Source organism: Miscanthus floridulus, chromosome 9 (assembly GCF_019320115.1).
Source record: "Miscanthus floridulus cultivar M001 chromosome 9, ASM1932011v1, whole genome shotgun sequence".
Taxonomy (NCBI): domain Eukaryota; kingdom Viridiplantae; phylum Streptophyta; class Magnoliopsida; order Poales; family Poaceae; genus Miscanthus; species Miscanthus floridulus.
In genome coordinates, this window is record NC_089588.1 from 110732396 (window position 1) to 110759767 (window position 27372).

Genomic DNA, 27372 nt, shown 5'->3' on the forward strand with positions numbered 1-27372 from the left:
CACAAACCCCGGTATTTGGCTCAAAGATTTATGGCTCGCTTACCGAGCCGGAGGGGTGGATATGACTATTTCCTCATTCAGTATCTCCCCATTTGTGTCGGGAACATGTTCGGGCATGGCTTGAATTCCTCCCGCACGACAGCATCCGTGACTAGGCGGACCTCAAGAGGGTCTTTGTCGGAAACTTCCAGGGGACGTATGTCTGCCCTAGGAACTCCTGGGACCTCAAGAGCTGCCAGCAGGAGCCCAGTGAGTCCCTGTGGAATTACATCCGTAGGTTCTCCCAACGATGCAACTCCCTCCCTGATGTCGTCGACGCGGACATCATCAGCACATTCCTCTCCTAGATGACCTGCGAGTCCCTGATCCACAAGCTTGGCTGCCTGAAGCCCCGTACCACCCACGACATGCTCGATGTCGCCACGAACCATGCCTCTAGTGAGGAGACGGTCGGAGCGATCTTCAATGGAGGCTAGGACAAGGGCAAGGCCAAGCACAAGGACCAAGATGAGGGCCCCTCCACGCAGAGGGGCAAGAAGAACAAAAAGGATCGGCGTCGATCGGACAACACCGCGTTGGTCGCCGTAGCTGATCGCATAGGCAAGCAACCCTAGCTGGGCCTGCCTGACCATTTCAACAAACTCATGGATAGCCCATGCACCAACCATGCCTACCTTGTCAAACACCTCTACAAGGACTATGAGCTCCTCAAATGTTTCCTCCGACGGCCAGCGGGCCGAAAGAAGGAGACGGCAAAGAGGCTATGACCAAGAAAGGAGGCGCGGCAGGCAAGGACGGAGACGGTTTCCCCAACCCTAAGGACTGCATCATGATCTTTGGTGGATCCGATGCCATCTGGACCAAACGCCAGCACAAGGTGCATTATAGGGAGGCATGCGCCGCTGAGACAGCCGTCCCCTCCTTCCTCAACTGGTCAGAATCCCCGATCACCTTCGATCAGAGGGACCATCCCTCCCACATCGCAAGACCGGGATGCTACCCGCTCGTTGTTGACCCCATCGTCCGCAAGAAGAGCCTCACCAAGGTGCTGATGGATGGAGGCAGTAGCCTCAACATCCTCTACGTTGACACCCTTGACGCCATGTGCATCCCCCGGTCGAAGCTCCGCCTAGCGGGCTCTCCCTTCCACGGGGTGACTCTTGGTGCGCAGGCATACCCACTTGGGCAAATCGATTTGCCCGTCATGTTTGGCAACAAGGCCAACTTCCACTCAGAGGTGCTTACCTTTGAGGTGGTGGACTTCCCAGGGTCCTACCACGCCATCCTGGGGCGACCATGCTACGCCAAGTTCATGGCGATCTCCAACTACACCTACCTCAAGCTAAAGATGCTGGGACCAAATGGCGTCGTCACCATGAGCAGCGCCTTCTCACATGCCTTCACGTGCGACCGCGACCATTTTGAGCTCACCACCATGGTCATCAACTCTGTCGAGCTCCCGCGGTTCGTGGAGTCGTCAACCCCAGCTATCCCAGATAGCAACAAACCAGCCCCCTCGATGTCCTTCCGCCCACTCGAGGAAACCAGGTCAGTGGGAATCAACCCCACCGACCCAGCCAAAACGGTACAAATCAGGACCCAGCTCCTGGCCAAATAGGAATACGATCTCATTGACTTCCTGTGCGCCAATCGCGATGTCTTTGCATGGCAACCTTATGACATGCCGGGCATACCATGGGAGGTCACCGAGCATGCGCTACGCCTCATCCCAGGCTCAAAGCTCGCTAAGCAGCGCCTGCGCCGCTTCAATGACGAGAGGCGTAGGGCCATAGGCGAAGAGATCGCCATCAGAGAGGTGTTCCACTCCGACTGGCTCGCCTATCCTGTTCTTGTTAAAAAGAAGACCGGGCAATGGAGAATGTGCGTCGATTATACTGGCCTCAACAAAGCATGCCTGAAGGATCACTTTCCTTTGCCATGCATAGACCAGATAGTCGACTCCACCTCGGGTTGCGAGATCCTCTCCTTTCTGGATGCCTACTCAGGCTATCACTAGATCGCGATGAAAGAGTCCGATCAGCTCGCAACCTCGTTCATTACCCCGTATGGTTTGTACTGCTACATAACCATGCCCTTTGGCCTAAAGAACACTGGCGCCACCTACCAAAGGTGCATGCAACAATGCTTCACCGACCAAATTGACCCGCTTGATCAGCCCGATCAAGCCGAATGACCGAAACCAACAATCCCAAACTTGGCTGCGACATTCACGAACCTCCAAAGGTTCAACATCAAACTGAATCCTGAAAAATGTGTTTTTAGGGTTCCAAAGGGGAAGCTACTAGGATACATTGTGTCCGAGCGCGGCATCAAGGCCAACCCCAAAAAGATCATGGCCATCTCCAACATGGGCCCTATATGCAACATTAAGGACGTGCAAAGGCTCACCGGCTGTCTGGCCGCCCTGAGTCGGTTCATCTCCCGACTCGGCGAACGAGGGATGCCGCTCTATAAGCTCCTCAAAAAGACGGACGCTTTCGTCTAGATTGAGGAAGCTCAGCAGGCCCTCGAGAGCCTCAAAACGACCCTGACATCGGCCCCAATCCTCGTCGCTCCCAAACGGGGAGAACCCCTCCTCCTCTACGTTGCAGCAAGCAACCATGTGGTGAGCGCCGCCCTGGTCATCAAAAGGGAGGAGTTGGGACATCAGGTCAAGGTCTAGCGGCCTGTATACTTTGTCGGGGAGGTACTCACCGACCCAAGGTCCAGTACCCCCAGGTGCAAAAACTCCTATATGCCGTGCTAATGGTGACCCGGAAGCTCCTGCACTACTTAGCCGACCAGGAGGTCATGGTCGTCACTTCATACCCGCTCGGGGACATCATCCGCAACCGCGATGCCGCTGGACGGATCTCCAAGTGGGCACTCAAACTCATGGGCCACGACATCAGGTACGTCCCTCGTACTACCATTAAATCTTAGGCTCTCATGGATTTTGTCGCTGAATGGATGGAGGTGCAGCAACCAACCCCGGACATCACCCACGAGTACTAGACAATGTACTTCGACGGGTCTGTAATGGCGCCTGGCTCGGGGGCAAGAGTGGTTCATTTGCCTCCACTTTTCAGCCTCAAACAACATCGTGGAGTACGAGGCCCTTATCAATGAACTACGCATCACCATCGAGCTCGGCGCTACGTGACTCTACGTTCATAGCGACTCAGAGTTGGTTGTTGATCAAGTCATGAAGGAGTCCTCCTACAAAAGCCCCCTCATGGCAGCATACTGCCAGGAGGTACGCAAGCTTGAGGACAAATTCCAGGGGATCGAGCTGCATGACGTCCCCCGAAGGGACAACAACACGGTCGATTTTCTCGTGAAATTGGCCGCCAAGCTAGATCCCTCTCCAAGCGGAGTCTTCATCAACGACCTCCACAAGCCATCTGCCTACGTCCTGGAAGGTCCGTTCTAGGCACACCCCAACGCTAGCCCAGCACCTGGGGGCTCCGACCTCGAGGCCACACCGGCGCTCGGGGGCTCCGACCCTAGTACTTCCACAATGATGTCGCCCACCGATGCTGCCATACTGGTGCTCGATCAAACCGACTAGCGAGCACCACTGCTCGCCTACCTCCTCGAGGAGGTTCTCCCACCCGAAAGGATTGAAGCCCGACGAATCGCTCGACGCACCAAGACGTCCGTTGCCATCGCTGACAAACTCTACAAATGAAGTCCATCGGGGATACTCATGAAGTGCATCCCTACCTACCAAGGGAAACAACTCCTCCTCGAGGTCCATGCTAGAATCTGCGAACATCACATGGCCCCAAGGTCGCTGGTCAGAAAAGCCTTTCGCCAAGGTTTTTACTGGCCCACCGCACTACGAGATGCAGAGGAGGTCATCCATAGGTGTGAAGGATGCCAGTTCTACGCTCGGCAAACACATTTACCAGCATAGGAGCTCCAAACCATCCCCATCACCTGGCCGTTCATGGTCTAGGGCCTTGACATGGTAGGACCCCTCAAAAAGGGCCCGGGCACCTTCACTCACCTGCTCACAGCAATCGACAAATTCACCAAGTGGATAGAGGCTAAACCCATCACCAACATCCGCTCGGAAGAGGCGGTCAAATTCATCCTCGACATCATCTACCGGTTTGGCGTTCCTAACTGCATCATCACTAACCACGGAACTAACTTCACTGGAAAGAAGTTCCTATACTTCAGTGATGGATACGGCATCAGGATCGACTAGGCCTCGGTCGGACACCCATGAACTAACGGTCAGGTCGAGCGTGTCAATGGCACGGTCCTCCAAGGACTTAAGCCACGCATCTTCGACCAACTCAATAAGTACACCGGGCAATGGGTTGCAGAGGCCCCAGCGATCCTCTGGACCCTAAGAATGACCCCAAACCGATCCACAGGGTTCACACCCTTCTTCTTGGCCTAAGGAGCTAAGGCAGTACTGCCCTCCGACCTCGACCACGGTGCCCCAAGAGTGAAGGCCTTCGACCACGACCGGGCCGTGGAGGCTCAGCAAGACGCAGTCGACCTACTCGAGGAGGCCCGCGAGATGACCGTTATCCGCTCTACTCACTATCAACAAACTCTCTGCAGGTACCATGAAAGAAAGATCAGGGGGAGGACCCTCGAAGTCGGTGATCTCGTGCTCCGGAGGACCCAATCAACAAAGGAAAATACAAGCTCTCTCCACCATGGGAAGGACCGTACACCGTAACCGAAGTGATCCGACTAGGCGCCTGCTGACCGAAGGACGACAACAACAACGTTCTCACCAACACTTGGAACATTGAACAGCTACGTCGTTTTTCCCCTAAAATTAGGTCTTACCGCTTTTTAGTCAGCACTTGCTCCTATAAAACACCTCGGCCTGAACACTTTCAGCCCGAGTCGCTCAGGGGCTACATGAGGGTACAATACTAAAAATTACCTCTCTTTTCGTTTACCGTCATATGGAAAAACTCCTTCCTACCCAAATGAAAGGGTAGTTCGTTCCTTTGATTACCTTACGTAGCTTTGCTCTAGATATTCCGACTGATCGCACCCCGCCTCAACCTATGGTTACGAGCAGCTGAGCCTCGCGGGCCATGCCCCGGGCTCCCAAGGTTGCAGCCTACGGGACGAACGGGCAGGTGCGAAAAAGAAAGAATAAAAAACAAAATTACACTAAAGAAAAAACTAAGGAACGAAGGGGACAAACTTCTCCGAACGGAGTAAATCCATCATAAAAAACAGAACTGATATATTCATTGACACAAAAATTGTTCACACGAGGGCTCCCTCACGAACTTAGCGATTACATTTGCTGACTACTTCTACTCTAAATGCTACTATGGTCGCTCGGCGACATCATCCGGTGCCAAAAGAAAGGCCACGGCACGCGCCCGGCTCCGCTCCCTTGACTTCGGCTAGCGCAACAGGTACCTCAAGGGTGTCACACCCATAGAAACTCCACAGAAGAACATGGAGCTCCTGACTTTCTCATGCAGTCGAGGCAGTTCCTGGATAGGGATGCTGCCCGCCAAGGTATGGCCATCATGGCTGGAGGATATATCTTCAAACTTTATGAACTGGCCGACTTGAGCAGTTGCAGGCATGGAACCCTCCACCGGCACGATTCTGGGCAACTTCTCCTCCAACAAAGCTCGCCAGTGAAGATCCGTCGGAGAGATTCCACACACGGCCCCATCCCGAAAAAGGCCTCGCGAACAAATCCAGCACAGCACCTCCTTCGACAGAAGCCGCCCCTCCTCAGGCAAAGACGGCCAGCACCACCTCTAGCAGCATCCAGCTCGACATCAAGATCCGGATTCACAAAGGGATCTGTGAGTCCTCCCCCTTGCTTACCCTCTCTCTCACTTAGGAACCGCCGTGGCATACGGGCACTCTCGGTGAGGAGGAAGAAGGAAGAGAGGCAAAAGTTGGAGAACAGGCAAAGGACTGCGACAAGAAGCCCTCTCCCTCCCCCTATTTAAGAAGGAAACATGGTAGGTAAAGAAGGGCAAAGGATCAGAGCGAAAAACTCTCTCCCTTCCCCCATTCAATGTGGATGGAAACGATGGGACGCACCCTGACCGATGGGATGCACACTGACCGACGAAATAGGACGTGGCCTGGGTATGGCCCACCACTACCGCACGACGGGCATAGGAACCAAAGTGCCACCACTCACAGGCGGCCCTTCGCTTTCTAGGCTATACTTGAAAAACCCAAGCAATGGGATCTCCGCTAGGAGAGGCCATCGGACTTCCTAGGTCGATCGAACGGCTCAGGAAAACACCGAGCGACATGCAAAAGAGCAAAGGGACGCCCCATGTAGGCCATGCTGGCTCCGTCATGAACGACGAGCATGGGTCCCGATCGGACATTTCTGACTAGAGCTCTTCAAACCCCGCCACTCGAGTCGTCAAGGTAACATTACTAAAACCCCACTATTTCTTTATATAAGTCATTCATACATCCATACACGCATTCATTTCATACGCCCGTACCCCCCGGATGATTCGGGCACGAATCACTCAGGGGCTCGGGAACTAAGCATCGCACATGCAGCGAAATGCATCACAACGCTCTGTGTTGTGTCACGAAGCGGCAGTTGCCTCATTCAACATGAAGCAACGACCGATCCAGGTTCGAAGGCCGGCCCATGGAAGGTTCATGGCCGCCCCACGTCAAACAGAGCCCGGGGAGAAAACGTAGATGAGCCCCGTGCGGCCCACGCCCGGTCTGCCTCGAAGCAGACTGAGTTATCTCAACCTTCTCGTTCGATCCTAAGCCTCTACCAAGCCCACAGAATCTCCATCGAGAGGAGGCCGTCAGGCCACCCGGGTCGGTCTCCGGAATGACCTAGGCATCTGCCGGGTTGCAGGTAAAGGAGTAGTGGAATGTCACAAGAGGGCTATGCCGACCCTATCACAAACATCGGACCCGGATTCCACTCGATCATACCCGTTAGCGAGCTCACCGAGGGCGTCACTCGAGCCCAAGCGATTGGGACAAGCGAAAAAACTCATCCCCTCCGGTCGTGAGAAATTGAGGATAGGGTAACGCACACAACTCAAAAAACCGACCCCTACGAAGGCCCAACAGGGCTCGGGGGCTCAAGATAAAAACCTGGGTCTGCGACCTCAAACTCGCCCCATCCAGCTACACTTCACGGCACACCAAAAACCTGGGTCTACGACCTCAACTCGCCCCATCCGGCTACGCTTCATGGCACACCAAAACCTAGGTCTGCGACCTCAAAACTCGCCCCATCCGGCTATGCTTCACGGCACACCAAAAACTCATCAGGGTCCACGACTCTGACTCGCCCGATCCCACGGCGCACATCGACGCCAGGATCCGCGAGCTCTGTCTCGTCCAATCCCTGAACTAAACTCATCAGGGTCCATGACTCCAACTTGCCCGATCCCACGGCGCCCACCGACGCTAGGATCAACGAGCTCTGTCTCGTTCGACCCCTGAACTAACTTATTAGGGTCCACGACAACTCTGACTCGCCCGATCCCACGGTGCGCACCGATGCCAGGATCTATGAGCTCCGTCTCGTCGTCCGATCCCTAAACTAAACTCATCAGGGTCCACGACTCTGGCTCGCCCGATCCCACGGCACGCACCGATGCCTGGCTCAACGAGCTCTGTCCTGTCCGACCCCTGAACTAACTTATCACGGTCCATGATGACTCCGACTTGCCTGATCCCACGGCGCGCACCGACGCCAGGATCCATGAGCTCCGTCTCGTCGTCTGATCCCTAAACTAAACTCACCAGGGTCCACGACTCTGACTCGCCCGATCCCACGGCGCGCACCGACGTTAGGATCAATGAGCTCCGTCTCGTCCGACCCCTGAACTAACTTATCAAGGTCCACGACGACTCCGACTTGCCTGATCCCATGACGCACACCGACACCAGGATCAGCGAGCTCCGTCTCGTCCAATTCCTGAGCTAACTCACCCGATCCCACGACGCACACCGACACCAGGATCCACGACCCCAAAGCTTGCCTGATCCCACAGCGTGCACCGACGCTCGGATCCACGAGCTCTGTCTCATCCAATCCCTAAACTAACCACCTCGGCTGCACAAAGACGCCTTGGTTGATGACTCCGTCTCTACTAAACACACACACACACGCCCGCTAACAAAACCCCCCGGATGATTCTGCACGAATCACTTGGGGGCTACACCCGAGGGTGTGCTGCGCGCACCCGCTGATGAAACGAAACTTCCCCCACTGGCAATATGAAAAAATCCCCAGACGATTCTGCCCGAATCAACCGGGGGCTCGGGAGCTACACCCGCGGGTGCGCTCGCGCGCACCCGCCGCCAAGACAAAAATCCCCCAGACGATTCTACCTGAATCGCCCGGGGGCTCGGGGTCTCCTGTCGGGTTCATAAACCTAGGGTCCCTCGCAGACCGGCTTCCCAGCGAAGGCTCAGCCCAGCAGGCAACGTTGCAAACAACACGCAAACTCACGGGCCGGCCCAAGTACCTGAAAAAGACAGGCCGGAGAGAGGATCCAGTCACCAACCGAAAGGCTTGGCCAAGGAGGAACGACGCCCGCTTCCAACTCCGGCCCGCCTCTCTGACCAGAAGCCCTCGCTTCGGTCTCCAACCACCTCCAAATGGCCTCTCCGACTAAAAGGCTTGGCCCAACTCCATTTTCGACTCCTACCGAAAGCACTCACTTCGGTCGCCAGCCCACCTCCGGGCGGCCCTCCGACCAGAAGGCCTGGCCGAACCCCTGCACACTACTCTTCTTCGACTAGAACTAGCCGACCGGGGACGCCCGCTCGAAAAGGACCAGGAAATGGATGGAAAAGATAGGGCAGGGCACAAAGTCAAACTACAATACCGGGACCATACCCTGGGTACCGACAGGATATGACAGAAGGATGCCCTGCAACCTTCTAGACTTGTCAGAACCCCAATAGTGTTGTAGGCACCATCAACTCCCTTATGATAAGGCTCCCCCACATGCCTCTGGGCATCGAAAGTGTTGTGGGCGCTGGCTTTTATCGTACCGGACAAACATGGTAAAGCCCCTCACATGCCTCTAAGCATCGACAATGTGGTAGGCGCCGACGTCCGCCATATCCAAAGAAGGCAACGCCACCTCCCATGTGCATCTGGCATTCAACAGTGTTGTGGGCGCCTCAATAGTGTTGTAGGCGCCTACCATTATCTTGTACCCGACGGCGTGGGAAGCAAGACTTAGCAACCGACGTTCTCCCTCTCCCTCACTTGTAAGGCCATCCCCTTCATCTATAAAAGGGGATGTACTCTCTTCCAACAGATAGGTTCACCATTCCAGTTCTCTCAGATTCATTCAGATCATTAGGACACCACAGCAGAACCGCCAGGTTCAAACCACGAGCTCACGCTCATACACTTAGCTCATAGCGGAGCCCCTGTCTCTCTCGGCGCTCGGACCAGAGTCCGACCGAGGCCTCTTGCTCCCCTCATCTTTCTCCTTCTCGTTTGTATCCCCACTGCAAACTTCGAGCACCTGGGCTCAGGAATAAAGTCACCGACCGATCCAAACTGGACGTAGGGCACGTTGCCTGAACCAGTATAAATCCTATGTCATTGAGTGCTAGGCCACCTCCGATCACAACGTACGGTAAAACTACAAATATTTACGTGTTGGTCACTTTCTGCACCGACAGCATGACATAGAGGTTAGAGAGGCTCATAGCTTGCACGAGAAGACTTATTTTCCACTGAATTATTAGAGATCTGAAGTTGGGTCTGTTGGTTATATGTGGATGTGTTCTTTTTTCCCAAAGCAAGATTCAAACCATTTTAGTGGGGTAGGGTATTTGAAAAGAGACTATAATAGCAATATTTAAGAATTGTCGCTTCTGATATGCAACTCAATGCTTCACTGACGTGTAGGTCAAGAGGCTAAAAATAGTAAATAGGATAATTGGTGTAAAATCATCAAATGACAACGAATTAACTTATTTTTTTCCCTCTTATGTTGACTGCATATATTCCAGTTATCCGTCCCGTTACATTTATTAAAAAGCACTACAAGGATAACCAAGAAAACTCTTACAAAGAACTCTCCAACAATATCATTCTACTGATAGTAGACTCTTAGATTTTTGTTTGGTGATGGGGTGTTGATTTTTTACTTGTTCTCTTCTTCTTTAGTTAAATGATACGCATCTCTCCTACATATTCGAGAAAAAAGATTGAAGACTCTTATGCTTGTCTCTAAATGATATATTCATATTGCTAAAATCTTCATAGTGTAGATCACAGCTTTATTAGATGTAATGGTTAGAGTAGTGATGCTGCAATAATCACTTAACCAAATAAACATTATCGGAAGTAGGCCCAGTTAACTAACTGCTTATAAACATGAGCGCCTTTTTGCACAGGGTCAATTAACTTGTGGAATTGTGGAAATCAAAAGATTAGCGGCGTATTCTAGTCAAGGTTTGGAACAGTTCAGAAATGAAATTAGATTTATAGCAAAGCTTCAACATTTAAATCTTGTCAAGCTGATTGGTTGTTTTTTTCTCGACCGTGCCATGAGGCACGTTTTTCATTAAGAGGAAGTAGATGAAACACACAGACGGAGTACAAAGGAGGTAATTGGCGATTACCGCAAGCGAAAGAGAGAAGACAGAAGCTGCACTGAAGAAGGCGCTGAAGCACAGCAGCTGCTGCCGACTCAAACTGCACCAGCCATACCTCGGAGGTCCTAGCTATCGCCTCTAAGGGATGAGCATGCAACAAAATGAGAAGATACTTATTTATGAGTACATGCACAACAGGAGCTTGGACGATATTTTCAAAGGTATGTTCAGCTGTTTGCTTGTTCACCAAATGGCAACCCCAGTCCTCGACCCCTTAAATAGAAATAAAAAATTCTCGCCATTCATAAACTGCACTTCATTATACTTGCAGACGTTACAAAGTGGGCATCAATGACATGGCCTATACGTCAGAATATAATTGATGGCATTGCTCAAGGACTTCTTTACAACCACAACTTATTGCAACCAGAAATATGCATTGTCCACAGGGACTTGAAAGCAAGTAACATTCTATTAGACAATCAAATGAATCCAAAGTGCGGATACATGGTCGATAGGTACCCATGTGGTCTCGGTGTGATGAGTGATTGTCAACGTGATTCGCGTCTTGGGTTGAGTTTGTGAACTAATCATGGCGTGAGTTGTGTTGTGCAACATGTCTCTTGGTTTGTGGTGCGCAGGTGTGGAGCTCAGAGGCGGTGGTCGATGGTGAGGTGAAGGTCAAGTAGAGACGGGCCGTGCCGATGGACCGAGAGCGGTGAAGGGCGGACTTGAGGCTTAGACTGAGGGACCGGAGCACCGGAGGACCAGCCGCGATGGCTGACACTTGGGGACATCGATAAGCGCAAGTGTACATGGAGGAGTGACCGTGTTGACCAAGTCAAGACGGCAGACGTGCAAGTCGAGCGGAGGCTCTGGAAGACTTGGCGGTCGGGCGATCGAGGACGGTGGTGACACGTGTCGAGGAGCATGGGACGCGTATGGAGTACGCTACTCGCGAGCGGGTTTGGTGGTTTGGGCCGCAAAACCACAGGTGGACGGTTTTCGGGTTTGGGCCTCAAAAACCCGAGCGGAGGTTCCGAGGAGGAACGGGGCGGCACGTGGTGGAATCACAGAGATTGCGTCGAGGCGAAGCAAATCTGTGCAGGAAGCGTGGCCGTCCGATCGACAGAAGACTAAGTTGGACCATAATGCCTTAGGGTTAGGTGGTTCGCTCTAATTATCCAGGGGCAGTTTGGGACTTGTGTAATAGCCCTGTTAAATAAGGATGAGGGTGCACTAATCACCCTCACCTCTTGGCATTTTCATTTCCCCTCTCTAGGTCTTCCCCTCCCTCTAGTTTCTTGCTTGAGAGGTCCTCCGATGATTTAGCCACTTCATCTGTGTAATCAAACCGAAGATTTGTGCGGGAATGGAGGCCCTAACCTCCTCGTGCCCTCTGGGATTCAAGGTTTGAGTCTTTTGTGTGATTCTCGTTCGTGTTCTTCGCGTTCTTGTTTTTCCCTCTCCACCCCCTTCTCACGTTCTTGCTTGGATCTTGAGTTGTGGGTCGTTTTGAGTCAAACCGATTGATTTGGGATGAACTAAGACGTGAGATGATCCCTTCCACCGAAGGAATTTGTCCGAATCCTCACTAGTTCATAGATCGTTTCGGAGTGGAAAACCGGTGTTCTTCGCTTGTTTCAAATTTCCCGTTGATTGGCTAATCTTTGAGTGATGATCTTTTAGAGGTAGCTCACCTCCTGCCTTGTGATCACCTGGTTCAAATTTGGTGGCAGTTGGCTTTGATTTGGCCGCAAATCGGACGAATTTGTGTTCTTGGCGATTTTTCGGGCGCTCTGTTCTTGCTGATTCGCGATTCGCGGACAGTCCGGGCCTTGACTGCGGACAGTCCGAGAGTCGGGCTTGTTTCTGTGCGTTTGGTGCTGTTCGGTGTCCGTACCCGTGGACAGTCCGCCCCTAGAGTGCGGACAGTCCAGGACTGCTGTTCCAGCCGCGACCAAAACTAGTTCTCTCGGTCTGGTTTTAGATTTTTGACCAGTGGACAGTCCGGGCCTTGACCGCAGACAGTCCGCCGTTCATGTTTCAGTAGCGTCCAAAACTATTTCTCGTCATCTGTTTTCGGAGTTTTGGCCGGCGGACAGTCCAACGCAGACCGCGGACAGGCCGGACCCCCTCCCGCGGACAGTCCGCACTTGGCCCACGGACAGTCTGGCCCTGTGCTGTCTTCTCGGTTTCGGAGCATTACGTCGAGGGCTTGGCTTGGCTGTTTCTCGAGGGTCCCGCTGTGTCACTTGGTCATCGCCATAGACATCCAGCCACCTAGTTGGCTCGTGGACTACTACTCTTTCGTGTGGTTGTCTTTGGGGTTTAATTTTGGGACAGCGGCCAAATATTTCGAACGAAATTTGAGGCTTCCATTCACCTCCCCCTCTGGTCGTCGTTTCGGTCCTTCACAAAGATTTCTGATTTTGGGATAGCAATGTTTAGCTCAAGTGCGACAGAATCACATGATATTGTACCAATGGGAACACTGTAAGAATTGGCAACTCATCTATAAGTAAATTTGCATCTTATCGTGCCTAGCTTATCTGCATTAGGAAGAGAGAACATTTTCGGTGCTATATGGAAAATACATACTGGTTTTTCAGTGGCAACCAGAATTACCAAACTTTCTGTCATGCTTTGATATTTTTTTGCCAAAAAAGAAAAAAGGAATATAGCGCACAAAAGAGATGAGTGATGAACAGGTATTTATGAGACAAACTGGACAAAGAATGAAGGGCTGCTGGGAGGTGACAAGTAGGCTCTGGCAGCCAGAGCTCGAGATTTTCGAGTTGCAAGTTGACGCTTGACTTAATTTGCCAGTAAATTTTGTTTGACAGTGTGAATGACTTGTTCCTCTTTTCTTTTCCAGTGGTTATATGGCGCCTGAATGCCTTTGTGGAAGCAGCATCTCAGTGAAGTCTGATGTTTTTAGCTTCGGAGTATTGATTTTGGAGATAATAAGTGGAAGGAAAGTGGGGACTAGTTTTCGTCGATACAAAAGATCAGAGAACCCGATAGCTTTTGTGAGTAATCTCTTGTATATGAGAACAATTCTCTTCAGTAACTGTACCATCTGGATTTTTTTAAGATCATCTGGCCAAGAGGTTTTTACTTCTTTTGAAACAGGCTTGGCGACTGTGGGAAGATGAAAACAGTAAGCAGCTTATTGACGAGGAACATGACCAAGAGACAGAAATACTCAGGTGCATTCAGATTGCCCTCTTATGTATTCAGGCCAACCCAGAGGACCGGCCCGACATGAAAGAGGTTGTCAGGATTCTAAGCAACAAGGGCACCCAGCTGGACAATCCTAAGCAACCTGCTTATTTCAATGAGCCAATCGTGTCAATAACAAGCAATCCTACCAGCACTCAGTACCTCACGGCCATACATGTCCATCCAGCTTAATAAACAGTATCCGAATAACATGTGTGCTGGAAATAGTGCTTTGCCTCGCGTCGAAATAAATAACATGTGTGCATATGTCTTACCGGAACCTTTATATGTTTGTTATGTCACTCGCAAGACAAATAACCATGAATCCACATATATGTGAAAGTTGTATATAGTGATCAGAAAGTTTTTGTCAGGTTATCTTTCCTAACTGGAGGATATATGTACAATTAGCCCTTGTTTAGTTCCACCATAATATCCCAAAAAGTGCTACAGTACCTGTCACATCGAATGTTTGCGGCCCGTGCATGGAGCATTAAATGTAGACGAAAAAAAAACTAATTGCATACTTTGGTGGAAAATTACGAGACGAATTTTTTGAGCCTAATTAATCCATGTTTGAACACTATTTGCCAAATAAAAACAAACGTGCTACAGTAGCCCCAAATTCCAACTTACCGGAACTAAACACAGCCTTATAGCAAGTCCAATTTCCTTCTCTAAACAAATTTAGGCTGTTACAAGGCCATAGAGTTCTTTATTCAGAACAGGCTTGTATACAGTCAGCCTGTTCGCTTGTTGGTTTCAGCCAGCCCAAATCAGCCAGCCAACAGTATTTTTCTGTCACAATAAACCAGCACCAGCCAGCCCAAACCAGCCAAAAAAACCAACTAGCGAACAGGCCGAGTTACTCTTCGAAGGTTTCATCCTTAGCGGGAAGAAAGATACTAATTTACAGCAAGGTGGATTTGTAATCAGAGCATTCAAAAGCTTATAAGTGCCTAATCTGACCAAGGAAAACCTGATTAGCCATTCGTAAGGTGGATTCTACAACTGTGTCCTGGATGCGATGTTTACGCGGCTCCTACTCGTTTGGTGCGAAAATTAGAGAACATCCTCTGGACACAAGCACATGCACAGATACGTATGTGTTTTTATTTTACCACAACTGCATCTATTTTCACCCTCTGCTTGTTGGCCTTTCACCTTTCTCAGAGCCTAATACAGTGAGCCTATGTTTGCTAGATTTCAGATATTGGTACTTCGCTTTAGAAATTGGAATGGGGAAGAACATGGTAATTGTTAGAAAAGTTTTATGTAGCTGGTGTGTGCTCAGTGTTAGCCGAACTTTTTTCCCTCTCTTGATCAGTTGGCATTTTGCAAATGTGTCTATTAGGAAGCAAGCAGATTGTTCTAAAATAAGGAAAAGGGAGTTCAACAATAACCTATATTGATTCAGATTTTGGGGCACGTGCTCTTATTGCTACAACATACTCAGAAGTCAGAACTGCATAGTTGAATGCAAGGTCGTAGGTCGGGTCCTTTCGAATAGTGAGTTTTGGGATCCAAAATCACCGGACCCCCTCTCTAAACAGCGCAATCATTACTTCAACATTGAATCAACCTGATGAATCTAGAGATGGGAATGGGCCGGGTCGACCCATTGGGTCGCTGACCTGACCCACAAGAACAAGGCCGATGGGCCGCATGAGTCGGTCCTAAAATTAGAAAAGGGCCAATAGAGCCGGAACCACCAACCCAATGACCACGTAGGGTCGACCCAAAACTCCTCTCATGAATCCCCTCTAAAATAGCCTCAAGTCAAGACACTATGCAGTTAACTTATCCAGCACCTAAAAATAAACTAATGCAGCAGCGGCCAGCGGCAGCATTATTGCGTTAATTTACCATCAGAATTCAGAAGGCAAGACTACTGACAGTGGAAACCATACCTAGAAGGCTCCAGAAAAACTAACCTCGTACTAATGACGAGGCGGATTCATCGTAGATGAGGCGCCCTGGCTGAAAGATACCCTTAATCGATGGAGCTCGTAGAAGCGCCGCCGCCTCGGGACATCGCCGCGGTGACGAGGTTTCCGCCGCCGCGAAAGGTTCTGATTTGAGGCTTCAAGGAATGCAAGGTGGTCTGGGCAATTTGGGCTGGCTCCTCGTGTGGCGGCAACGGATAGTGGGCTTCACATGTTTGGGCGCCAGAAAGGCAGAAAGAATAAGCAGCGGCCCATTAGGCCAGTCTTGCACAGTTTCATGGTACAGTTATCAAGACTGCAAACTAGGTAACCGAGCCCGATGAGTTTCATGGCCCCTCTCCTCTGATGAAACTCCCCATCTTAATGACCCTACCAAGTCAGCAATTTTGCTGATGTGGCATAGTAATTAATGTTTCTGAAACCCTCTATGAAACTCTCATTGAGACTGGCCTTATATGAATTAGGTGGGTACTTTCTATGTCAATATTTCCATCTTATTAGCTATGAAATCCAGGTTTTCAGACCCTCATAAAAATGTCGATTTGCAAGGCCTTATTTAAGGGAGATTTTTTAATGAAAAAGGAAATTAAGGAAAACAAGTAGGGGAAAATATCAAAGAACGCCACAGAGCGAAGTAAATTTGCAGCGTGGGTGTTTGAAGGCTTGCAAATTGAATGTAATCTCATGCGAGCCACATGGATCGGGTGTTATTACATTCTGAAATCTCCAGTTATTTGGAGTATGTTGCGTGTGTAGCTCATTCTTTGATTTTCGCTTTCTCCTTACTTGTTAAGGTGGACTCTGAATTTTAATCTCTTCTTCATAACAAGTTTCCTATTCAGGGGTGTGATATCAACTGTCAGTACAGAAAAGTGTAATTTAACCAGTGCCACAGAACGAAACAATCCTTAGTTTAGCCGCCATTTTTTGACATTGTGCGACAAATATACCAGCAATTTTATATTCTCAAAAGGTACCTCGTCTTTCAATATGCATGAAGGAAGATTTTGTTACACTGCTCACATCTAATTTTCCCTTCCTTGCACTTTAGCTAGATGCTATAAACACCCCTCAACTGTTACAAGTAGAGCGCGACACCTTGCAGTCACAAGTTGTGGTGGCCGAAGACTGCCCAGTAGGCAGTCAGGCAATCCAAACTCTGAGCTGGATCCACGCATAGCTGCCCCTCGTTTACCCTACAGAGTACATACTCTGGGTGTAGGTATTCTCGAAGAACTAGCCGGTCAAAGCTAAGACCAATCAAGCTATTACAAGTAGAGGGATGAAACATCAACATCCCGGTTAGGTGGTTACAAAGCTGTGGTCAACAAGACCTCCCCTTGGTTCACGGCAGAGACTGACCTTCAGCCAGTCAAGGTTCGGCGTGTCCAAACCTTGAGCCGGATCCATGCTACTGCCTCTGAATATCTGACTAGAGTCCAGACTCCAGACTCCAGAGCTCCATGTTTTCTGAGTGCCAAAACAAAACAGAAAGCAGATTAGGAAATATCAAAGTAACAATGACCGAATACATAACTAACATAAGATTAATCAAATCAAGTAGCATTAAGCAGCAGTAAATATCTTCTTCACTTGTACTATTTGCTATTTGGGATACTTTCTTTTTTTACTCAAACCCTAGCAATAACAGGAGAAAAAAATTGTTGTACTGGAAGTCAAAGCAGTCAGCTAATATCCCATCTCCCGTCCATTCAAATCTTTGTACACAATGACAATCAAGCCCCAGAAGCAGTCTAGCTCGTACGCTACGTTATTGACTGCACACCGTGGAACAAATTCAACAGGCAAAGTCAATAATGTTTGGAATTTTCCACCGACACTTCCCTATCAACTACTATTTGCTGTTTCCTCTTTAACGAGGTTCCTTGCACCAACCAATTCTTCCACTGAGTCACAACTCGCAATTCATAAGAAAGCTACTAAGAAAAATGGCAGTGGTGGAGGCCGCCTCCCTGGCTCACCGTCTCCTCCCTATCCTCCTCCTACTACTACTCGTTGCCACCGATGATGCCGCCATATTCAGCATCATCAACAATTGCAGCTACACCGTGTGGCCAGCCGCCACGCCAGTCGGCGGTGGCTCAGAGCTCAAATCTGGGGACATGTGGATCCTCAATGTGCCGGCCGGCACCACAAGCGGGCGCATCTGGGGGCGCACAGGCTGCAAGTTCAACAGTAGCGGCTATGGGGCATGTGAAACGGCTGACTGTGCTGGCGCGCTTTCGTGCTCGTTGAGCCCCAAACCGCCCGCTGCACTTGCAGAGTTCTCACTCGGTGGCCCAACAGATTTCTTTGATTTAACCATGATCGATGGCTTCAACTTGCCTATGGCCCTCCTGCCGGCCAAGGAAGGGCCAGAATGCAGCATGGTGCTACGCTGTGAGGGAAACAGCGAGTCACAGTGCCCAGACGCGTTCAAGGTGCCTACTGACAATAGCAAAACTCATGCCTGCCCAGGGAACACCGACTACGAGGTTGTCTTCTGTCCCCCAAGTGATCTAAAACCCATGCCTGCAACTGTAAGTCCTCAACCTCCACCCACAATCCAGATAACACCTTCATCATCAAGCCCTGTGGTTTCACCTTCTGGGGCAACAAGGACGAGATCATCCTCAGGAAGCCGAGTAGTTGTTATTCTAGCTACTATAAGCAGCTTTATCTTTCTAATATTATGTGTTGCTGTTTTCTTCATGTGCAAACGAAGAGCACGACACCGGGAGATGGAGCAAGTGGAAGATTACAGGGACCTACAAGGAACACCAGTGAGGTTCACATTTCAACAGTTAAAAGTAGCAACTGAGGATTTCAACGACAAACTAGGGGAAGGAGGATTTGGGACTGTTTTCATGGGACGGTTTGGTGAGGACATGATTGCAGTGAAACGTTTGGATCGAACTGGTCAAGGAAAGAGAGAATTTTCGGCAGAAGTGCAGACAATCGGCAGAATTCACCATATTAATCTGGTTAGGCTGATTGGTTTCTGTGCAGAGAAATCACATAGGCTCTTGGTTTATGAGTTCATGCCCAAAGGATCCTTGGATAGGTGGATCTATTGCCGGCATAGGAATAACACTCTTCCTCTGGATTGGAGAACGCGATGCAAGATTATTACTCACATAGCTAAGGCCCTCTGTTATCTTCATGAGGAGTGCATGATGAGAATTGCTCACTTGGATGTCAAACCACAAAATATCCTGCTAGATGACAACTTCAATGCTAAACTCTCTGACTTTGGACTATGCAAGCTCATTGATAGGGATAAGAGCCAAGTGATGACCAGACTGAGAGGTACACCTGGGTATTTAGCTCCAGAATGGTTGACGTCACAAATCACAGAGAAGGCTGATATATATAGTTTTGGCGTCGTGATAATGGAAATCATCAGCGGAAGGAAGAACCTTGACACTTCCCGATCTGAAGAGAGCGTACATCTCATTACCTTATTGGAAGAAAAGGTGAAGAATGGTCAGTTAGCAGATTTGATGGATGAGCACAATAATGATATGCAAGTACACAAGCAAGAAGTAATACAAATGATGAAGCTCGCAATGTGGTGTTTACAAATTGATAGCAAAAGAAGGCCTCAAATGTCCGATGTTGTCAAGGTCTTGGAGGGTACCATGAATGTGGAAACCAACATAGATCATAACTTTGTTGCAACAAGTCAAACAATCTATGGTGTTGCTGGAAATGTGAGCTTCTCAGCTCCACCTCTTGCCTCTGATGTATCAGCCCCAAGGTGAAATGGCTAATCACCAAGAGGATATCTATTGATATCATGCGCACGAAACTCTGTCCAAAAGAAGGCCACGCTCTGTTGTATTTTTCATTTTCTTTGTAGGCTAAAATAATCTGAGCCCACTACATATTGGGATAATTTTACTTTCGAAGTACTGTAACATGGCAAACATGCTGTGCACCAGATGAGGAATTCAGTTTAGCATATCTTTGAAATGCAGACCTGTCTCAATTTTCGTATAGTCTATTAACAATGTTTTTGATAGCACATCTAACTGGCTACAACGAAGCAAACAATCACACAGGCTGGAAGAAAATTTGCTTACCAAAATAGCGTTTGTATGGGAATTGGGAAAGGAATTATTACCTGGATCTGGGGTAAAAAAAATGGAGTCTTGAAGCTTGCAGACACAAATGCCTCAGCCCATGTGGTGAGTAATATCCTTCACGAACGTGCCGTAGCCTTCCTTTCCAGCAACCCTGCCGGATCCCCTCAGCACTGGTGGGCTGGTGGCCGCCGGCCGCGTATACCAAGACAGCAAGCTGCCATCGGAAGGCCCTCGCCTGAGTAGAGGGGTAGCCGGATAAGGGTGGGTGGCGTTGCTGCCTGACCTGATATGTGTGAGACGCCGATATGGAGCCTCGTCCAATGGTTCGGCCGTTCGGGGATAGCCGCCGCCGCCGCCGCTGCGGCCACAGCGCCGCCGGGTGGCGTTGGTAGTGGTGCGGTGGGGGCACTTGGAGCCCCAAGGAATAATCGAGTCCAATTTGAGTGGGCCTTGAATTGAATAAGGTGGGCTGCGGTGAGTGAATATTTTGGGCTACTTTGTTCGTGGTGCATGAACTGATGGACATGTTGGGTCATGTGCTAAATTTGAAAAAAAAAATTCTAAAAAAAAAGTGCTAAATTTGATGCTGCGATGACAGCCTCTATTATTTTTCTCATCTGCATCAAGAGAAGATGTCACTCAGCCTCACCAAAATCGATTTCTTATCAATTTTGTAAGTGTAATATTGGAAGAACCAACGAATGCTATTCTAATTCTTCTTGGTCCATGTTCGTCCTACTGTGCATGTGCACGCACGTAAAGTAGTTTGGGGGAAGATAATCTAGTTGCAACTTGCAACCACTCCCCTTGTTTGAGAAGTGAGTCTCCATTTGGGTTTTTTTTTTTGGGGGGGGGGCACTGGTTTGAGAGGATTCATTGGGATTGAGTCTCCACTGGCTTGCAGACCATTGACCATTGACTTATTGTAGACCATTCACTAAAGGCAACCCAAAAGTAGTCTTTAGATTTTGACTAGTCATCTTTACCAGACTTTCACTCATCTTCCTTCGAGATATCGCTGTCAGCTCAGAGGAGAATTTCAAGATTTCGCTGCAGTTTCGTCATAACAGAAGAATGCCTACAGGGTACGTATTTGTAGGCCGTCCGCAACTGTTGTATTCATGGCTCCAATAGGCCTGTACATGGTCCGGTTTCACCGGGACCTCGACCGTGCGGCAGTTAGCTAGCTAGACGGTTTAGAAACCAGCGGGTACGACGGATGATTCGCTGCCAGAGCCGTGAAGGACTTGCTGACTCCATGCTTGCTTGCTTGTCACGGCGGCAGCGAGCGCTTGTCGTGCGGCTATAGGCTCACGAAGGCATAAGCACATGCACCAGGTTGGTGATTGTGTATGAATTAAGCTTTGAACGGGTTGGTGGTTTCAAACCTCACTCAAACCAAACCATGCACATATGGCCTCCGGCAGCGGTTTATCACGGGCTGGTTCCCCACGGGTTTGCCGGGTTGAAGCCGCACCCACCATGTACAGGGCTAGCTCCAACTGTTGTGTTAAGGGTACGTACTGTATCATATAGTAGCAGTACGTAGTAGTAGTAGTATCATCAAAATTCTTATTAGGGGACTCAGCAACGACCACCACCTTCGGTGTTTCACAAGCGAATGCTTCACCTTATATAGTACCAGACCACAAACATATAGGAATGCTTCACTCATCTTCCTCTGGGACTGCAGTCAGATCAGAGGAAAAAATGGTTTGGATCCCCAACAGCGATATGCTCATCATCACAGAAGAATGGCCTAGAAGGCATTTGTAGGCCATCGGTGCCACATTCAAGCATATCTATGACTTCACTAGCTCATCGTCGGACGATTGTGAGGCTTCATCTGAATGCACCGCAACCCAACAATGCACAGTTTCCTCTCCAACTCATGCATATCAGCAACACCAGCAGAAGGTATCTCACTCGCTTCTTCATTAGCTAGCTGATCATACACCCACGACGGGTAGTATGCCTGACTTGAGCTTGATACGTTTGGGCCTGCATTTCTCCGCCCTCCGGCCATCTCTAGAAGCAGCATACCAAAGCTATAAACATCAGATTTGCTTGATATGACACCAAAGCTACGAGATATCATTTCAGGAGCAATGTACCCAATGGTTCCCCGTAAGGCGCTCGCTGGCACAAAGCTCATGTCCCTTGGGTACAACTTGGCGACGCCAAAATCAGGAACTTTTGGGACAAAGTTGCTATCGAGAAGGATGTTGTGTGGCTTAATGTCAAAGTGAAGTATCTGCATATCACAACCCTGATGCAAGTATTCAATACCTCTTGCAATGCCTAAAGCAATCTCATTGAGCTTGTCCCAAGAAAAAATCTTCTCTGCTGACAAGATATATCTATCAAGAGAACTAATGCCGCGCAGCTGCCAAGGTTCGGCTACCCCGATCAACGTGGAGAAGGACTGCATTCACTTTAATGTATCTATTTACTTATCTAGTGGCGCAAAATATAAAAGAAGCATTGTTAATTACAAGACTAATAATTTTTTAACACATATCTTTTATTTTTGAAAAGGAGGAAGTGGGAACACCATTTATATATCACTCTAAGAGAAAAGGACTGCGATTGATGAAGCTTTATATACAACAAAATGCATTTTCCTTTGTTACATCACATTCTCATTAATATATCAATCATAATGATATTCCAAAAATAGAGGCATTTCAAAGGAGGTAAAGAGATGGAGTATTCCTCCTTCCTGTAGATAATTAGAATCACATTAAATTTTGGTAGGATGAATCCTTAAAAATTACTACATGGAAAAAAAATAACTAGGATCGACGTATAAAATGTGGTTGTACGTAGATATATTGTATCTTTTCTGAACTCCATAGTGAGTTTGTGCTCTGTGAGAAATATAAAAAAGCTGGAAAGGCTGTAGATACTTTACAACCTATATGATATATGGACACTTGACAATACTCCTCTAGAGATGTTGGTACGGATTGGACAAAAATTTAATTTTAGTATGAGATCAGATGTCAATCTTTAGAAATCACGGTCACCACTTAACGCTTGTTACTATCTCTTTGGCATAGGTAGTGAGCTGAAGGTGAGTTGCTTACCTATGCTCTACATCATTAGCCACCCCCTTTGCTAACACCACCGCTGGCTCCTGGATGGAGTCATGGAATGAAGCACAAAACCGATTTCTCATAATCAAACCACTCATCAACAGTTCCCTGCTACAAGCAAGTAGGGCACGGAAAATCCATCAAACGGAAGAAATATCATATGCCTAAATTAGGATATGGGGATGAAATCCACGTGCAAAAAAACTTTTCGACACAGAATTTTCGTTCCGTGCCGAGGACACACGCAGCAAGTCGGAAGGGTCCGCTTGATGGAGCAGATCCGCCTAGCTTCAGCGCAGGGATGGTCGATCCTGCGCAATCCTCCCGAGACGTGCCAGTTAATTTGACCCTGCAATTGACAAGGAGAGAAAGTTCATCAGTAATTAAGGGCAGAACTTGCCGGTGTTGCTAGACAGTCCCGAATGTGCGGCTATGAGAGCCGATATGAAAGGAGATCGACTAAATAGTCGATTCCAGTATATTCATGAGAATAAATCGGTTAAAGCTCATGGGGTTGTGTAAGAAGAATCGGTTATCATTCAGGATAAATATCATTGTTTTAGCAAATATGAATCAATGGCAATAAGATATCAACAATGATTGGTTTATGTCAAGCCAATGATTACAAGTAACCGAACCTCTTTTTATATAAAGAAACAATTCAACAACACTTAACCGTTTAATAAAGATAAATCTAATGAACATGTTAGATCTCATCTATTACCATGACCAGTAGAGCATAAGGCAGAATCATGCAGGCCGTAGAAATAACGATAGACTTGACGACCCTAACTCATTACTAATATCAGTGAGGCATGAGGCAGAATCATGCAGGCCGTAATACAATAATAAGATCATGGGGCTAACATATCTTTCAACCTATCTTTACTTCAATGGTCTCATGATGCGAACTGTTCGTGAAAGCACTCGATATCGGCTAAAACAGCCGATTCAGGCATAACGCACAGTTAAAGTCATGCCTTACCAGGAATAGATGTACTAAATAACGATCCCCACTCCACGGTGCTAATAGTGGGGTGTGAGGCAGAATCACACAGGCTGTGATAACGGGCTGTAGAACGGTTCTTGCTAGCCAATAGATCTACTCAAGACGTAACATGCCTTAACCGCACATTATGCATGATTAAGATTGATGTAAAACAGCCGATAAAACATAACTCATCGTCTAAGGTGTAGATTAGATCAGTTTGAGGTTAGCAAACGATGGGTCAAATAAGATATAAGGCCGATCTAAATCAATCTCAATTGGGCAGAGTGATATTGCTGTAATTAGATAAATAATGAAAGCAATAAGCAATATCAGTAACTTAATGAATCTATCAAAGACTGCCATTCTAAGGTAGAGCCGATAACTTGACCTTGATTTAATTCAAGCAGTGGGGTGTGAGGCAGAATCACACATGTCATACTTGAATTAAACAAGAGTCGATAACTAGCTTATACCAGAGCCGCAGTGGGGGTCGACCGGATCGATGCAGCCATACGAACAGAGGTATAAACCATGACGGCACTTACAGACAAGCAGTGGAGGTCAATCGGATCGATGCAGCCATACTCGCTGAAGAACTCGCCAAGATCTACTCTACTCCTACTCTTAAGGGGTGGCCAAAGCCAAAAAAAGTAATTGACTTGTATTTGGATTGATTGATTGATTCTTTACAATAGCCGGGGTTTGATATTTATACCCGGGGTCTAAACATGAATCCTACTTGAGCACGATTCGTTACAATTTTTCGGCATAAAAGAAAACATTCCTAATTTAAGATAACTTGGACCCTAATCTTTCCCTTTTTGTAGAGTCTAACATGCTTTGTCCTGGCGCCGATCGTAGCCTTCGTCGTTATCTGCTGGCGCTATCTGAAGAAAGCCGATTCCAGCTTTTGCATCTGAATCAGCTGGTTCTGATCTGCACGCAATGGATTCCTTGATGACATGATCTTGGGAGCCCTCGAGTCCCTGCGACTCTCTTTCTAAATTTTGGTGTAAACACATGCCCCCCAATTTTGGGATAAAAGTAATTTTATTTCAAAATTATCACGTCTGTATCCCCGATAGGTCCGTCACGGGTAGAGAATCTTGGTCTAGGGTCTACTGTCTATCGCTGTCCATATCAGCTCATGAGCCTATGCTTCAAACTTTTACGAGAGCATCATTGCTTCATGGGCACTTGGATTCATCCTTCTAGGTTGGCTATAAAATGTTTATCTGACCCTGGCGAGAGCAACTCAACAATTCAGCCATGTGTCTCTTCTTCCTGTCTCCTCGAGTGCCCCCGACTCCGCTGGACCCTCCATGGTCTATTCTCTTGCTATGAAGATCTTGAGCGGCTAGAAGAATCCTTGTGCATAGGGTGATTATGTCGCTCATTCTAGCGCCTTGTCGAGCAAGAGGATCAGCTATTGCGGTTAGAAGAATTCTTGTGATATCACCTGAGTCTTCTCTCCATGTTCGCAAAGTTGTTCTAGTGTTTGCAAGGGCTAAAATGTGTGGACACTTTCCCCTTATTTGTTCCACTAAATGCCCACCAGGAAAGCCACAAGCTTCTTTCCCATAGTTCCTCGATTTACCGAGAAATCGGCTGAGCATATGTTAGGCGGGCGATTTTTTCTCTTCTCGGGCATAATTTTATCAACGGGCCAATGTTGATTCTGTTCACGATGACCTTCGGCCCTGTGGGGCCCAGATTCCCTTCAATCTATAGAAGCCTTGATAGGTTGATCTCTGGTGAATGCAAAATCTTTGAATCCGTTTCACGACATCTTGTAATTTGGGGAAGCAATAAGTTCGAATCTGTTATCTCTTCGTTATCCATCCCCTGAATTCCCGGAGTGTCGTTCCGCTTCCGTTTCTGATTCCAATTTCACACCCCCTGCGAAATCTATCTTCTTGCCTTCCTAGGCTATATGTATACGGGCCACGTCCATGGATCGAACAACAACCCGCTTCATCTCAAACTTTCAACATCCTTAGTATAGTTTCTGCTTTTTCATAGGTTTGAGATCATGGAGAACAGCAAGAGGTCTACTGAGGAGGCCCTCGATGGATCTGCATCATTGCGCCAGCACATCCACCATCAAGAGGGTGCAACTGGCGATGTTCCTGTCGTCCTAGAGCAGAGGGCCAACTCTGCTCAGCCTTTGGGGTCATCCTCAGCACCAATTTGTCGCCAACTCCCCTGCTATCCGAGGAGGCCGAGAGATAACGATGACTTGATCGCTTCCATTAACCAGACCGACGAGAGACTTGCCGAATGCCTCGCTATTGCGGAGTCGGCTCTGGCCATAGTTCAGAACCGCTCACCTCCTGAGGCCAACCCGATGCGGGAGAGGCTGGCCAAGGCTGAAGCCAGAATCGCTGGTGAGACATCATAATTTTCTATGTCTTCTTAACCTTTGCCTCCAAGATCCTGATTACCTCTTTCTTAAATCCTTTAGATCTATCGGCTCAACTGGAAAGCCTCCATTTAGCTATGGACCATGCGGCGGGATTTGTCAATGCCAGGGGCGCCGTTCCAGTGGTTTGCATGCATGACATCCCAAACTGCGTTAGAGAAATTGCTCTTCATGTCGTTCATCATGGTGCTGCCATGGTGCTGGCTGCTGCGCAAGTTCATTCCGGCCATGATCTTTGACTTCTTCCCCATGGGGCTTCAGCCACCGGATACCCTAGAGATTATGAGCGCCTGGTCGAGGATTTCTCCGACGCCGCCAACTCTGTAACCTTTATCTCCTAGGCTGATGATATAATAGTCAAAGTGTTTTCTAGCCCGTAGTTTGTAATAGGTGATATTAGCAAACAATTCCTCTATCTTGAGTGATTTTTCTTTTTGTTTCGTACTTCATACTATATGCATCACTCTGTCAATGTTTGCTTTGCTCCTGCGGGCGATACACATTGTACCGGCTTTTACCCTTCTGGGTTTATTTTCGCACGAGAAGCGATACCCTTCTGGTATCGACTATTAGAGCTGTCAACCGAGCAAATTGGTTGTCAAGTATTAATCCAAACATCAGGGTAATATTCCTTCAAATATTCCCCATTCGATGGCTCTACCGAATCCTTCTTCTCTTCTCAGTGTTTCCAAAATGTATCAAGCGCACAACACTTGATCCGATAAAGTTTCTCCCGATTAGGTGACCATACCGGCTATCTCGCTTTTGGCCGTCATAAGTACATCTTCGAGAGCATCCCTAGATTAGCCGAAGAAGTCAAACAGATCACGGGGGCTGATGCTATTCAGCTAGAAATATTGAGAGTGACCCATGATGTTCTAGACTTGAGATCTGCATGTCAACGCGTATCTTGTGTACAATCGATCATACTCTCCGTTATTTAATTACTCTTCCTTTTTCGGCTAAAGAGCCAATTTGATACAGTCGATCCTAGACTTCTAATCCAACCAAGTCTGAAAAC

General features: G+C 48.3%; 2 protein-coding genes, 1 long non-coding RNA gene and 1 pseudogene across 3 annotated transcripts; 2 read left to right on the forward strand and 2 right to left on the reverse strand.

The window, feature by feature from the left end:
- Positions 1–1312: 1312 nt before the first annotated feature.
- On the forward strand, positions 1313–13998 carry LOC136480569 (putative cysteine-rich receptor-like protein kinase 12). The gene is made up of 3 exons (XM_066478074.1): positions 1313–1548; positions 13460–13613; positions 13717–13998. Exons 1-3 carry the CDS (start codon positions 1313–1315, stop codon positions 13996–13998), a joined length of 672 nt encoding a protein of 223 aa, XP_066334171.1.
- Positions 13999–16683: 2685 nt separating this feature from the next.
- Positions 16684–20246, reverse strand: LOC136482639 (uncharacterized). Its single transcript, XR_010765145.1, has 3 exons — positions 19879–20246; positions 19068–19212; positions 16684–17222 (listed from the first exon to the last, which is right to left on the reverse strand). It is a non-coding gene; the product is annotated as an uncharacterized lncRNA (long non-coding RNA).
- Positions 17229–18718, forward strand: LOC136482638 (thaumatin-like protein). Its single transcript, XM_066479850.1, has 2 exons — positions 17229–18292; positions 18478–18718. The coding sequence occupies exons 1-2, from the start codon at positions 17702–17704 to the stop codon at positions 18571–18573; spliced, it is 687 nt and encodes a 228-aa protein (XP_066335947.1). The 5' UTR covers positions 17229–17701; the 3' UTR covers positions 18574–18718.
- A 1261-nt stretch (positions 20247–21507) lies between the features above and the next one.
- Positions 21508–22271, reverse strand: LOC136480570 (rust resistance kinase Lr10-like; annotated as a pseudogene).
- Positions 22272–27372: the final 5101 nt, after the last annotated feature.